The sequence below is a fragment of the Camponotus floridanus genome, unplaced genomic scaffold (genome assembly GCF_003227725.1).
Source record: "Camponotus floridanus strain SB8 unplaced genomic scaffold, Cflo_v7.5 scaffold16, whole genome shotgun sequence".
NCBI classification, from domain to species: Eukaryota; Metazoa; Arthropoda; class Insecta; order Hymenoptera; family Formicidae; genus Camponotus; species Camponotus floridanus.
This window is the reverse complement of record NW_020229281.1, coordinates 526,099-540,483: the sequence shown is the minus strand read 5'-3', so window position 1 is coordinate 540,483 and position 14,385 is coordinate 526,099. Positions and strand designations below refer to the sequence as shown.

The 14,385-nt window shown below is 34.4% G+C and overlaps 1 protein-coding gene across 1 annotated transcript in view; it reads left to right on the top strand.

Annotated features, from left to right (window-relative positions):
- Positions 1-5,704: 5,704 nt before the first annotated feature.
- The window catches only part of LOC105251226 (unconventional myosin-Ie), a 28,882-nt gene continuing 20,201 nt past the window's right edge, over positions 5,705-14,385 (top strand). The window contains exons 1-10 of the mRNA XM_011257846.3: positions 5,705-5,983; positions 11,744-11,869; positions 12,041-12,130; positions 12,226-12,320; positions 12,458-12,635; positions 12,723-12,885; positions 12,976-13,083; positions 13,250-13,378; positions 13,640-13,836; positions 14,103-14,270. Coding sequence (XP_011256148.1) covers positions 5,981-5,983; positions 11,744-11,869; positions 12,041-12,130; positions 12,226-12,320; positions 12,458-12,635; positions 12,723-12,885; positions 12,976-13,083; positions 13,250-13,378; positions 13,640-13,836; positions 14,103-14,270 — 1,257 coding nt within the window. The 5' untranslated portion in view covers positions 5,705-5,980. The remainder of the gene's footprint in view (positions 5,984-11,743; positions 11,870-12,040; positions 12,131-12,225; positions 12,321-12,457; positions 12,636-12,722; positions 12,886-12,975; positions 13,084-13,249; positions 13,379-13,639; positions 13,837-14,102; positions 14,271-14,385) is intronic.

Genomic DNA, 14,385 nt, shown 5'->3' with positions numbered 1-14,385 from the left:
GAGAAAATCAAACGATAAGATTCTTTTTTCGTTATAAGGAATAAAATTATAATGACATCTTACATTCGTTACATTGCAATACTCTAATCTTGTTATTACTTTTAAAAAATGCATTACGAATTTCGATTATAAATGTTTAATTTTATTCGGTACATGCGGGCGGTACCTTCCGGAATCTCGGATGGATATTAGTGTGATGCTGATTATCGAATGGCCTATCATGTTATTGAAAAGGACAAGACTGCTCTCTAGACATGAAGCTTTCTCCATGTGTCGTGGACAAAAAAAATGCAACGCCACGCTGATATAAATACAAAAGTATTTTGACATTGTGAAGAGAGAGACGCGAAGAAGAGAGCACATAACACATACATACAAAATGAACACGTAATATATATATGTATATGTATATATATACATATATGTATATGTATATGTACATATATACACAAGTCGCCAATGTGAGAAGTGACATTACGTATTTATAAGGACTTTAGATTATTTTAAACGGTCAACGAAAAGCAATCGTTTCGTAGATAATCGTAGGCTATATACGTGCAGCTCTAGTACGAAAACAGTAAAAGGTGGCAAAAATATTGCATCGATGGTAATGTTGAAAAAATTTGCAAGATTTCCCGCTGATTTTATCCGCTGTCGATTTTTTCGTTTCTTATTCGGATGTGCGCTTGATGTGCGTAATCTAACATTGTCTCATTATCTTATTCTACATCGCGAGAGTATAAAATGTATACTCTTTTCGTCACAGCATACAAATTCTTGACAAGATCTTAAGGACATGTCTTGTACGAAAGAATTTACATCTGTCAGGACCTGCCTTCGTAAATTGCATTTAAACAAAGATGATTATAAAGTTAAAAGGAATTTTAGAACAGCAGATTTACTTTTTTAATTTTCACGATTATATTTTATATAATTGCGTGAATACAAATAAATCGATAGAGATTGAACGGAATTAAAAAATAGATTGGGACAATTATCAAGCGTGCGCACATGTTAATTTTCAATTTTACCGGATATATATAGTTTTCGAAGCCTTGCAGAATTATATGTATAATGAAATACATTTGCATGTATATTTTTTCTATAAGAGCAGGTCCTGATTTGTCTTATACCATAAACTGAATGTTCGCTCGAGCGTTTTACTCGAAAGTATCGGTAATAAAAGTCTTCAAAGACCATTTGTAACTTTCGAATCTCTTGATTACAGTCTTGTACAGTCGTTCTTGAGAATAAAAAGACCTTTTAACTCTCGAGTGGACACGCAGTCTCATCTCATCAGTCCTTTTTTCCTAAAAGTGCCTACGCTGTCTTACACTCTTTCGTGTCATCGGATTCGCTCTAAGCTGAACGAAAATGGGGTGACTCGAGGGAAGAAGATAAAAGAATAAAGCAAAAATTAAATAAATGGATCCATCTTATGCCGTGATCTCCTGTTCGTGAGAAATAAAATAATTCATCAAAACTTTCTGAAACAAATCCTGAAACGACGCTTTTCGTCGCTCGACGATATTTACGATGTAAGTGAAAAAAAGGGAATCGATCGAGCACAAACGATTCTAAGAAATTAGAATGGTAATTGTGCGAAAGACAAAATATATCATTGCTAACAGCAGGGGCGTAAAAGTTTATAAGACTTTGCGGATCATTTTCAGCCTTCCTGAAATATTGATCATCAATCTTTTGCTGTTTTCGCGTTTGTCGTCGCTTAAACTAAATAAAAAGTCTCTCCTATTTAACGTTGTCGAGAAAACTACGCATCTCTGGTGATCGCAAAACCTCAGAAACTTGTGCGCCTTAAATTGACTGGGATGAGATTAATTTAAATCAAAATTTATATTTTACCTAAATCGGATAATTGAAACACAAGGATTAAGATTCTTATCTTGTATAGAATTGTGTTTGTTTGAAATGCTTCTCGTTTCCGAACAGGAGAATATCGCGGGCAATAAAAGTTAACTGTATAAATAAATGGAGGTCAATTGCAATATAATGTAATTCTAGTTATTAATTAAGAATACCAGGTCGTTGAACTGATCGATATAAGAAGACTAAGATGGAAAGGATAAAGACTACGCGCACAGAATTCAGATTGCGAAAATTCAGAACGCGAGAATTTCATGTATTACTTGTTCATTCCTAATCTGGATAATACTACACACGATCAACAATCACGCGTCAAATAATATTTCGAATAAAAATTATTTGATGAAGAAAGGAAAAGAAAAGAAAATTCCTAATTTTCAAGTCGTGAAAGTTATACTTGTCAGAAGCGACTCTCGGTAACAACATTTTCAAGAATACAGCTGAATTCAACATTGAATTTGAGACTATATGGCACTCTTGGGAACTTACAATTCTAAAGCTCTTTGAGAAACAGAATACCTGATTGTAATTATCGCGCAAAGTCACTGCTATTGAGAGTCTCTTCAGAGAATAAAACTTTCAAGTAGACAGTCGGTCTAAATCTATGGTAATAGACAATTGTTTGATACAATGGATGGAGTAACATTGAGTTTGTAAGATTATCGTAATGTGGCATAGCTTCTGTGCGATATACTTTTTAAAACTCTTCCAGTAAGATAAAATTATCATAGAGACGATACGCGCGTTATTCTCACAACTGTATATAAGATCGAAAAAAATTCTCCGCAATGTTAAAAGCGTGAGATGTTGGCGGATCGCGTGGTATTTGCGCAACAATAGGACGATATATGCGGGACGTGTTCCAAAAAGATATATATACATCTTTAAAAAAATATGTTTCTCGTATAATTTAGATTACAATTTGTAATTATTATTATTGGTGGCGAATTTGGTATCAAACGTTATATAAGTAATATCAGCGACTTAAAATTTGTATTTAATTTCGAAAAACGCTCGGCGAAGATTTCAACTAAATCGAAATAGTTGATAGATCGTAGAGATAGCCCCTTGATTTGAAATTTTCGTATAAAAAAGGAGAAATTCCAAATTCTTTTGAAAAAATATGTGTAATCCTATATTATAGATATGTATATTTTAAGGACATATAGTTGCGCAGATATGAGATTTATAGTAAAATATCTCCCTCCTTTTACGATATTCGTACGGATAAGATTTTTCTATTATCTCCCTCTCTTTCTCTGTCTCTTTCTCTCTCTTTGTCCTTCTCGCTCTCTCAGTTGACATTAATATCGTAGGTCGCGATTCATCCTTATTGTAAATCAATTGCAGCGTAACGCGATGTGTTGTAACGAGATCGCAAACAGCGGTATAATTCTTTATTTAAAATTAAAGCGTGATACTGCTGGCGAGAAACGCGCGTCGCGCGTTTGGTTTTGACGAATGTCTCTAGCTTTTCGCATGATTGTAAACGAAAAATGCAAACTTTTTCCTTTATCGAATCGATAAAATTCTCGATACTTTTCCGATATACATAATCACTGATTGATCGTACTTGATAACTGAACACGAACTTATATGTCACGTTGTTACTTAATTTTGCGCTACCAATGATGCGCAGACTTTCATACAAGTCATGTACATTTAGCCTACCGCGTTACCTTCAATAGTTTAACTTTTTAAGGTTCTCGGGATTAGTTTGTTAGATATTTATTTGATAACTAATTAACACGTAAGAATATATAATTTATATATTCGCTGTAGCTGCTACACATAAGTGAATTTTAACCGAACCTTTATACGCGCGTGCGCGAATAATTAAAACAGAGGGCTAAATATATACTACTGTTGTGTACAAATTGCGAGATGGTGGATGTAAATGCAATGTTAATTAAAAAACGGCCGACGCGACGACGGAAATGGAGCTCTGCGCTAATCAAAAAATGAAATAACGATGATAATCTTTCTACAATCTCCATTCGTATGTACACTTTTTGTACGCTTGCAAATTGTAGCGAACAATTCAAGTCGTATGAGGGGATGCGTTTTTTCTTCTGGTCTGTTAGTCCTTGAAATTTTGTATCGCATGCATGAATAAACGAGACATTTCATTGCAAAGGAGCGAAACGAGACATGTAATAAAGTGTCGTTTAGAGCTTTATAAAACTCTCTTTTTCTCTCTTTCTTTGTCTTTCTCTTTAATTTATGACGTTTGTAAAAATTCGACCGATTCTTGCGTATATTCAAACATTTGATATTTCTTTCGAATAAAGATAAAATAGAAATCATATACAAAGTACATGTTGCCTCAAAAAAATTAATTTACATATGTAGTCTATCGCTAAAGATTACTTAAATATTTACTAAAATATGAGTAACAATATTGATAAAGATACTAGAGTTGATGGTGAAATAATCTAATCGGTGATGATAACGAAAAATCACAACAACGCCTTACTTATTATTAGTCACTGTAATTTAAAAGCGAAGATATCATTTAGTCGATATAGATATATTTATAGTACACACGAGCATGAATACATGGCGCGGATATAATAATGATTCACCACACCATCACGAATTCTAAAAGTCAATCTGCCTGCTCCGATTTTTCCTTCATCATTAGTGCCAAATGTATATCTAGATAATATTGATTTTCCCTTGACAACCGAACGTCAAATTAATAAATCGATTCTCACGTGAAGCATTAGCTCGATCTCTGAAATATTCATTTCTGATAAGTAGCTGCATAATCGCTTAATTACATCATGGAAATTAGGAGATCGTATCTCGTAAAACTGGGACGAGTTCATCCATGGAAAGTGAATTAACCGCGGCCTTGAATTAACGCAACCTGGCATAAGTGCGCAAGAAAACGCGACACGGTGACTACGCCTGCCCGTGAAAGGAGAGTGCTACTCGCTATCGATGTTTCTCTAACAACTAATGCCGAGACACAATCGTTGTAGCGGTTGTCTTACCACGATATGTATACAAACATGAAAAAAAGTATCGAATTAACTTTCACATCAAAATGTATGCCGATTTCCCTTTTAGACAAGTTGTCTTTCGCGCGACATCGATCAATTGGCCTTAAATATAAGTACAATTTTACATCCCTCTTTTTTACACACATGCGAGATAAATCCCGAAATATGTATGATGAAAAAATATTCAATTCTCTATAGAGATTTATCTATAAAGATACCTACATAAATTTTATCTAGGTATTTTATATATATATAGATTACAAATCGATATTATATATTCCTTGCTGAAAAATAAGCATCCTTTTTTTTCTCTGATATAATTTCCGGAAATGCATTATTTATGAGAGATATCTTATTCTAATACAATGAATAGAATACAATTGCTGTTTTTCAATTTTTTGAGTGTAAAAATTTTGATAATTCTAATTAAATCTAATATTTTTAATATTACATGTAGATTTTAATCTAATCTATTTTGTTTATTATTTTGTCAGAGTGAGAAAGCATACTTTGCTGTCGATTCAATTAAGACTTGTTCTAGTATTTTATTATAAAAATTTATATTTGATTAACAGAAATAAATTCTTACGGAAAATCAAGAAAAATATATCAAATACACTATATTGGCATATTAAAATATGAGACTTCTCTATAGATGTATATAATAAAGAGTAAAATAATTTGAAAATTATTTATATACGCGATAAGAAAGGGGGAGGATAGCGTGAAGGATCCAGATGGCCAGATCAACGGCGGACTCAACTCGATACCGATGTGATCTTCACGTTCGGCAGTTAATTCTTATAAAGGCGAAGAGTGACGAGTCTGCTTCTAGCTGATACTTTACCGGCACTCTCTGTGACTCACCGAAGGCGAACATTCAGTCCGCGACGGACTACGAAGCCGTCGACATCGGGCGCATGTCCGTGTCATCGTGCTCGGTGCAGAGCTGGAGGATACAGTGATCATCGTCCTCAGTGTGTGCCACGTGCGTTACGTGTGTCGACGACATGATTCGAGGCGGCTGAAGCACAGTTAAGCAATTCACTTGGCGCAACGTTTGGAGGACCTTCAATTTTCGCGACGACATGGTAATTGAAAATTAAATAGCGAAATTGCGTTGATTTTTTAAGAAGTCTTTTTCTTGATCGAAAATACCCGGCTGCAAAGTATTCTCTTAGTTATATATATAAATAAATAATACAGAATTACATAATATTATAAAAATCGTCATTTTATAGTACATATTATTTATTTGTTATTTATTCGTAATAATATATACTATAGAACAGTACAGTTAAATGAAAGAAATATAATTATCTAATGATAATAAAAAAGTCAAATTTTTAAATTACATTAAAATAAGTAACGTAATAGATCTCTACGCAATATTTTATTGCATTTATTTTTCCACGATGTGAGCTTTTTTTGAAATTCTAGCGAATCTTAAATATAAATATATGTTTTCTGTCATATTCAATCTGACCTCGGAATAAACTTTAAATACTTAGCTCGGATTGTCTCACACGCTTTGACTCCTGGATCGTGAGTAATGAAGTTTCTCTTGTGGTCGAGTGACGTCAGAAATATTTCCTTGCCAGAGATCTTACCTTTGACGATTATATATAAATTAGATTAATAATTATATAGAAAAATCTCACCCTTGTTTATATCCCTTGTTAGCTAGTTAATTTTTGCCATGAAAAGTATATGAAAACAAAAGAATATAATTATATGTATAAAATATTTATTAAATAATTATTATTAAATAATATAATCCATATATAAAATTTAAAACATATAATTGCGTAAAAAGATTGATCTTGTAAAGAATGAATGATCAAATGGGCTGTCGCTCCTTTTTCTTTGAAAACATTCTTTGAAAACATTATTTTCTCGTAGCTCAATGGCAAAAACGTAATGCTTTGGCACGTGATGCAGAAAAACACATTCCTAAAGCAAGGATGATCGATTGTTTTTGTTAAAAAAAAAATGCAACCTTCTCGATGTTACGTTTCGTCAACTCGGGGAGGATATTGCGCAGACGACTTGGAATTAATCGAAAACCGATAATTATCTTATTTTATATCGACGTCATCGTCATTATGTCTCACACAAGGACTATGGCCTATAAATTGTTCGCGAGAGGATAAATGGAACGTCAATGACGTGTTTGATACACATCGGTTGGGCGATCATTTCCGAGAAATCTATTAATCATCAGAGCTTTGGATTTTTTAAATCACTGATGTGAGTCACAGAAATTGTCAAAATATTAAAATTGTCTTAATAATATCTTCAAAATTAATATAAGAAGTAATGGAGAATATTTAAAATCGATTTGTTCGTCCCATCCACATTGGATCTGAACTTTTCGATAACAAAGTCTTTAACGAAAGATACAAAATAATTGACACTTATTTGTCAGAGAATTGCTAAGCAGCGATTTCCGTTGCAATGCGCGCGTTTCGATCGCTTCTTAATCAATTTACAAAACAAGATTATAGCATTGTCTCACGCGCGTCCCTCACAATGAGTCACGATGGACTTTAACAGGTTCATTGAACTAGTTTGCGTCTTTTTCTTTTCCTCTACGCGATGTTCCTCACTTTGTTTAAGTAAGGTAGACATCTCATCGGAAGAATCTCGTAGGCGATCTCTCTATTCGGCTTCAACGGTCAAAGAAACGACTGCGTGCTCAGCATACGTCGCATAAGCTAGGCAAGTGCATCAGGCTGAATAGGCCGCCTACAATTATTCAATTACGTTCCAAGGCCAAAGGATTTTTATTTTTTTACAAAAGCATTTTCAAATATATTTTCGAATGCTTATATTTCGCACAAATATATTCGGGAAATGAATATATTCCTGATGAAATATATTCTCTCCCAGATTGCCGTTTGTTACAGTAGTCAGGAATCCGACCTAGTCAAGAATCCGGATGCATTCAACGTCCAACTACTATAAATGCCATTCGTCTTCATGATTTCCGTGATTAATATAATATTACCCGACAGTTTTATCCATGAGACGAAATTCTCTTCAATTGGAACTATCTGAATAGACCATCGCGACTATGCGAGAAATTAGAGCGACCAATCGTCACTGATGCGTGTATAATGACGTATCTTAAAGCCCTCCTCAATAAGGTATGCGTATCGGCGTGAACCCCCTTTCTCTCTCGTACCTTCTAAGAAAACCTTTAAGGCCGTTATTACGCGCCGAGAATTTTACGGTTATGCACATTGCGTACACCGACCGATCTAATGGAACATCCTGTTAGACTTTGGTGACGTGCCATCGATGCCCGATGGATCGATAAGCGTATTTATTTTAAAACGATGGGAAAAAGAATGTAATTTTTTTTGAAAGAATCATCACGAGGAACGAATTGAGCGATATTTGTTCACTTTTATTCGTAACATTAGAGTGCAAATCTTATCTTCTTTTTCTATAAATGTTATCGCATCGCGCGATAATATAATTAGATCGACTATTTTAATTCGAATCATTTGGAGGAGGATGCGGAATGACATAATGTCACAGCTCCATCTCTTTCGAGAATAATTATCGGCGTTTTAATTAGCGGCGTTTGCAAAAGAGAAAGATCGTTATCGGAGCGAGTTAAGCAACGCCAACACGTCCTTATCAGAGACACGGGCAAACATATAATCTAACGAGACGATAACATACGCGCGCGACCTTGCCTCGCGTGCTTATAATCGTGCCATTGTTAATCGCTTCGAAGGATGAGTGGTAACAAGGCCGGGAGAGAGACGCGAATCGAGCCCTTCCTGTGCACGAAATAGCGTCTTATTGTCCGAGAAACTGCAAGTTGGTATATTCTAACGTAACTCCGCACGTTTTCCGCAATGCCATGAGATAATCCTTCTGAGAAAATTCTAGGGTGTATCATTTTCTATCAACGGACGTTTCCACCTGCTGTGAGTCACGAGATTTATTTCTCAGAGATTATTTTTAATGAATAGATCTAACGCTCCTCAGCTCTTGAGTCGTTGTTAGAAGAAGCATTTTCTCTCATACGTCGATATGGATTATTTAAAGATCTTTGTCACATTTCTGATGAACTTTGAAATTTTAAATGCCAAAATTAAGCTTTAAAAAAGCACTGTGTTATTATCATTTTTCAGATGTATACATATGAATATTTCAGGATACACCCTGATATCATATCGATTATCCAATTTTGCTTATCGATAACAAGAGATTGTCTTATCATTTGGTTGACAACTTCCTGCGTAAATGAATGTACTTTGAATCAGAGTGATGAGGTTTCGAATCGATTAGAAATAACACAACATTTCAATCAAAAAAAATGTACGATATCGCGCGCGGTACAATAATATTATACATACTTTACACATATTGCTTTATACATTCTTTCAGATCCAAGCTCGGGTTTGTTTTATCTATGATAGTTTATCATCAAAGCTTGAATTAAAAAATTTTATAAGATAAAAGAATTATGTAGAATAAAATTATACAATAATTCAGATCCTAGTGATATTTAAATACAAAATGTCATAGCTGGATTAAATTATTTCTTTCGTAGAGAATTAAAATGATGCACTGCGACAAGATTTCTTCTTAAATCTTTTAGATCCAAGTGTGGCTTTTTCTTACTTATGATAGTTTATCGTCGGAAGCTTGAATTAAAAAATAAAAGAATTATATAAAATAAAAATTTACAATAATTCAGATCCTAATGATATTATTTAAACACGAAATGTTATAGATGAATTAAATTTTTTTCTTTTGTAGAGAAGTAAAATGATGCACTGCGACAAGACTTTTTCTTGAATCTTTCGGATCCAAGCGCGACTTTTTCTTATCTATGGCAGTTCATCATCGGGAAAGGGGTTGAATTAAAAAATTCTGTAAAATAAAAGAATCATATAGAATAAAAATTTACAATAATTCAGATCCTAATGATATTTAAATACAAAATGTTATAGATGTTATCTCTTAAATTTTTCTCTTTTGTGGAGGACTAAAATGATACATTGCGACAAGTGTTCTCGAATGAAATATACGGGCATTCGGGACGACAACAACGATATCTCGTCGACCGCTGCCTCGGCAGCGGAACTGCGGTGAACGAACAGACAGTTTCATTGCGCCGGCTGCGCCGGAAGCCGTGAAATCATGCCTCTCTGCTCTCTAGTAGTATGGCACGCGTCGTACAACAAGAGGGAACGTTATGCGATCGATGGCGCGGTCAGTAGCCCCATCAGTCATAATTAGCCGACCTCGCAGTAGCCCTCTTCGCTGATGACCGGTCGTTTAAATTGTGTTGACAAAATTTGCCCATCATTGAAACTGCGACGATGAGAGAAGCGGGAAGCATGTCTATTCATCACGTTCATCTGGACATTATCGGTTTCTGCGAACGCTGTTCCCGCTTTTTGCCAATCGACATCTCTCTCTCGTCATTTTCTCTGGCTTTTTCAGCTGTCGTTTGTTATAGTCTGTTTGTGAATCCATTCGCGTGTTGCATCTACACAAATTGTTCTGCCGGTATAAATCGATCTCTTGGACCGAAATGTCAACGATGCGGTGACATATGGCACGATCGATAGCGATACCATCCCTAGAGAGAACGAGAGGGAAGGGAATTACACGGATTATATGCCTACATACATTTTCTCAAAATGTTAGCTGATCCATCTCTGCTATCTATTATAAAATATACATATATATATATACACATACAGCTTTAATATAATTTACGGTCTACAAGACCGTAATCAATATACGCTTGTATTAATCCGTATAATCCATTAATTGACTTTGACCGACTTTCTACGATGGATTATACGAATCGCCTCGTTTAAAATGCAATTAAGATTGATGCTCCCTCGAGAAAGGGAAGGTCACGGAAGCACTATCTTACGTTGCGCTATATTCGATTCTCCTTTATATGGATGTCGTCGAAAGAGAATCACGCGGCCGGAAGTCTCCGTATACGCTGACTTCGATTTCTCTCACATTTCCCGACGCATGTGCAACCGGGAATGCTCGTTTCTCTCTCTTTCACACGTCAAAATTTCCATTCTTAAGCTATTTCTACACAACCAGTTCTCACTCGAGGCACTGTTTCTTTTATTCATCGCATATGCAAATCGCTTATGTAATCACAAGAGAGAGAGAAAGAGAGAGAAAGAAAGAAAGAAAGAGAGAGAAAGAGAGAGGAAAGGAGAGGGGAGACAAAATTGCTAAATAAAATAGAATGCGTAAAGAAATGAGAGAGAGAGAGAAGATTCTTTGATATAAAATCTCAATGTGTGTGAAACTTTACGTTGATGTATGCAATAATCCTAATATTGACTTTTTTATTGCGATAATCCAAAATAAATAAATAAAAATATTTTTTTATTACGATAATCTAAAATAAATAAATAAAAATATTTTAATAAAAATTTGACTTTTAAAAGATATAAAATTTTTGAACGCGTTTCTGGCAGAGTACTATGACATCAAGTATTTAATATGTCAAGCGTGTTTATAAAAATCGCTATATATAAATAATGCGTTAAGTATAACGCCTATTATAAGCTACATTGTGGTGAAAGGGCGTTGAAAGAGGGCATATTGAACCTCTGCTAAAAGAAGAACGGAAACGATCGATAAATCGGGCGATCCGTGAAATGTCGGAACGAATGAGCACGCTTGCGATATTCACGATACAGAAAATCAGTAATTGGATTTGTGGATGACGTCCGCCAATTCTTCGTACGTCATCTCATTCGTAATTAATACAATTTTCATTGATTCTGCAACAGCGTAAAATTCTTTTTACACACATTCAATTAATTTAAATTTACTTTCAGGTGTACCACTGGCAGAGTCAAAATGTCAAAATTTCCGGCGTGGACGACATGGTCCTCCTGCCGAAGATCAACGAGGATGCCATCATCGAGAATCTCAAAAAAAGATATATGGACGATTACATATTCGTATCCTTTTTCGTGTGATGTGTTGTTGTACCCATTTGATTTGCAAACTATCGGAGAATTTATTATCTCTCGTGCAAAAAATTTGTACAAATTCTGGAACGTGTATCACATTAATTTGATTAAATCAACACGCATAAATTTTTGCGAAACGTTTCTTAACTGCTGTATCAGACATGTATCGGACCCGTATTGGTATCGGTCAATCCTTTCAAGCAGATGCCGTATTTCGGAGAGAAAGAGATCGAGGTATATCAAGGCGCGGTACGTATTATTCTTTTCGTATCAAGAACAATTTTATATCACTTTAATCTTTTCTAAAAAAACAGAATTATGAAATTATTGTCACTATTATTTAGGCACCGTACGAAAATCCACCGCACATCTATGGATTGGCAGACGACATGTATAGAAACATGCTAATTGACAACGAAAGTCAATGCGTCATTATAAGGTAACTGCGATATTTGCAATAAAATTATCTACTAATTTTCTGTATAAAAAATATGTTAGCTTCATTTTTCGTTAATATATATCCTTGTATCGAAGAATACGTATTTATTATTCATACTTCAAATATTTATTTCGCAGCGGTGAATCTGGCGCTGGGAAAACAGTTGCCGCAAAATACATAATGTCCTATGTAGCAAGGGTGAGCGGTGGCGGCAAAAAAGTGCAGAGGGTAAAGGACGTGATTCTGGAATCAAACCCGCTTTTGGAAGCCTTTGGCAACGCAAAGACCGTGAGAAACAATAACAGTAGTAGATTTGTACGTATGCGGATCCATTCTAATTTTCACTGATTTCGCTATTTCGTGAACAAGAGCGCAAAGAAAAAACTCGATACGTATTTTCAGGGAAAATACGTGGAGATGCAGTTTGGTTCAGGCGGTCAGCCAAACGGTGGTAAGATTTCGAATTTTCTTTTGGAAAAATCGAGAGTAACCTGTCACAATCCCGGCGAGCGAAATTTCCATATATTTTATCAGCTGGCAACAGGCGCCAATCAGGAGATGAAAAGTGTGTATATAATTGACGAATATAATATAACTGACGTAAAAAAATAAAATTACTTTGAAAAGATAATAATTAAACGTTTAAATTTTACAGCGGAATTTGGATTAACGGATCTCGATTATTATCAATATTTGAGTTATGGTGGCAATTATAAAGTGGACGGCACAAACGACGCACGGGATTTTCAGGAAACCCTTAAAGGTGTGTAAGATGATTATAAATCCTATCTCTTATAATTTATTGATTAAATTCTGCGTAATTGAATGAGTAATAATTTAATGTTTTACGATTATTTTAATACAATTTCTTCTTTTTCTTTTAATTAACAGATCTCATTTGTTATTTAATAATCATATATCGTTTACAGCATTAAGCGTTATGGGTATAAAAGACACAGAAGTGATGGATATATTCAGATTGGTAGCTGGGGTACTTCATGTGGGAAATGTACAGTTTGCTGAAAGCGGCAATTATTCGCAAATAGCCGATAAGCAATGTAAGACACATTCTTTCTATCAAGAAACAAAAGTGATTAATTATATATATTATTTATCTGTTATATTATTATATCTAACTTTATCTATTTATAAATATAAAATCGCATGATTAATCTACCTATAAGTTATCCTATTAATTGATTTAAGAGATAAATTAATTTTAATAATGTAATATGTATATATCTAATTGTGTGTGTTATAATATTATTTACATTTCTGCCATAAATTTCTCCTAACTATATGTAAAAATATATTTTCAGTTCTCGAGTTTCCAGCTTATCTCTTTGGAATTTCGGCAGACCAGCTATCGCATAAGCTAATTTCTCGAGAATTCGAGTCAAAATGGGGAAGTCAATCTGAGAGTGTGGACGTGACACTGAATGTAGAACAGGCGCTTTATACGAGGGATGCCTTAGCAAAAGATATCTACGCCAGACTTTTCGATTATCTAGTCAAGGTGTGACGGAATATTTAAAATTCTTTCAAAAGACTTGGTCTCAATGCTACATCTAACACGGAAAAATATGTCCTACGTTAATTGCTGCGTTTTATTCTACAGCAATAAATACAAAAATGATATTTTTAATCCTAATTATAGTATTTAAAATTTTTACGATAAATCTATATACTTTCATCGACTAACTTTTCCTTATCTAAAATTATTATAAAATTTTATAAAAGACATTTAGATCTCTCTTAATCGAGTAATTGACAATTTTGCAGAAAGTTAATTCTGCCATGGAGACAAACACGGACGGATACGAGATCGGAATTTTGGACATATACGGCTTCGAGATCTTTGAGAAAAACGGCTTCGAGCAGTTCTGCATCAATTTCGTGAACGAAAAATTACAGCAGATCTTCATCGAGCTCACGTTAAAGGCAGAGCAGGTAAGCTTCTGTTAATATTTTCTTTCCAATTTACATTATAATATATCTAGCGTTTCGTCAAATCTCTTTTCGTCAAAGATAAAAATTCAATTGCCAAACATATTAGAAAATAAAA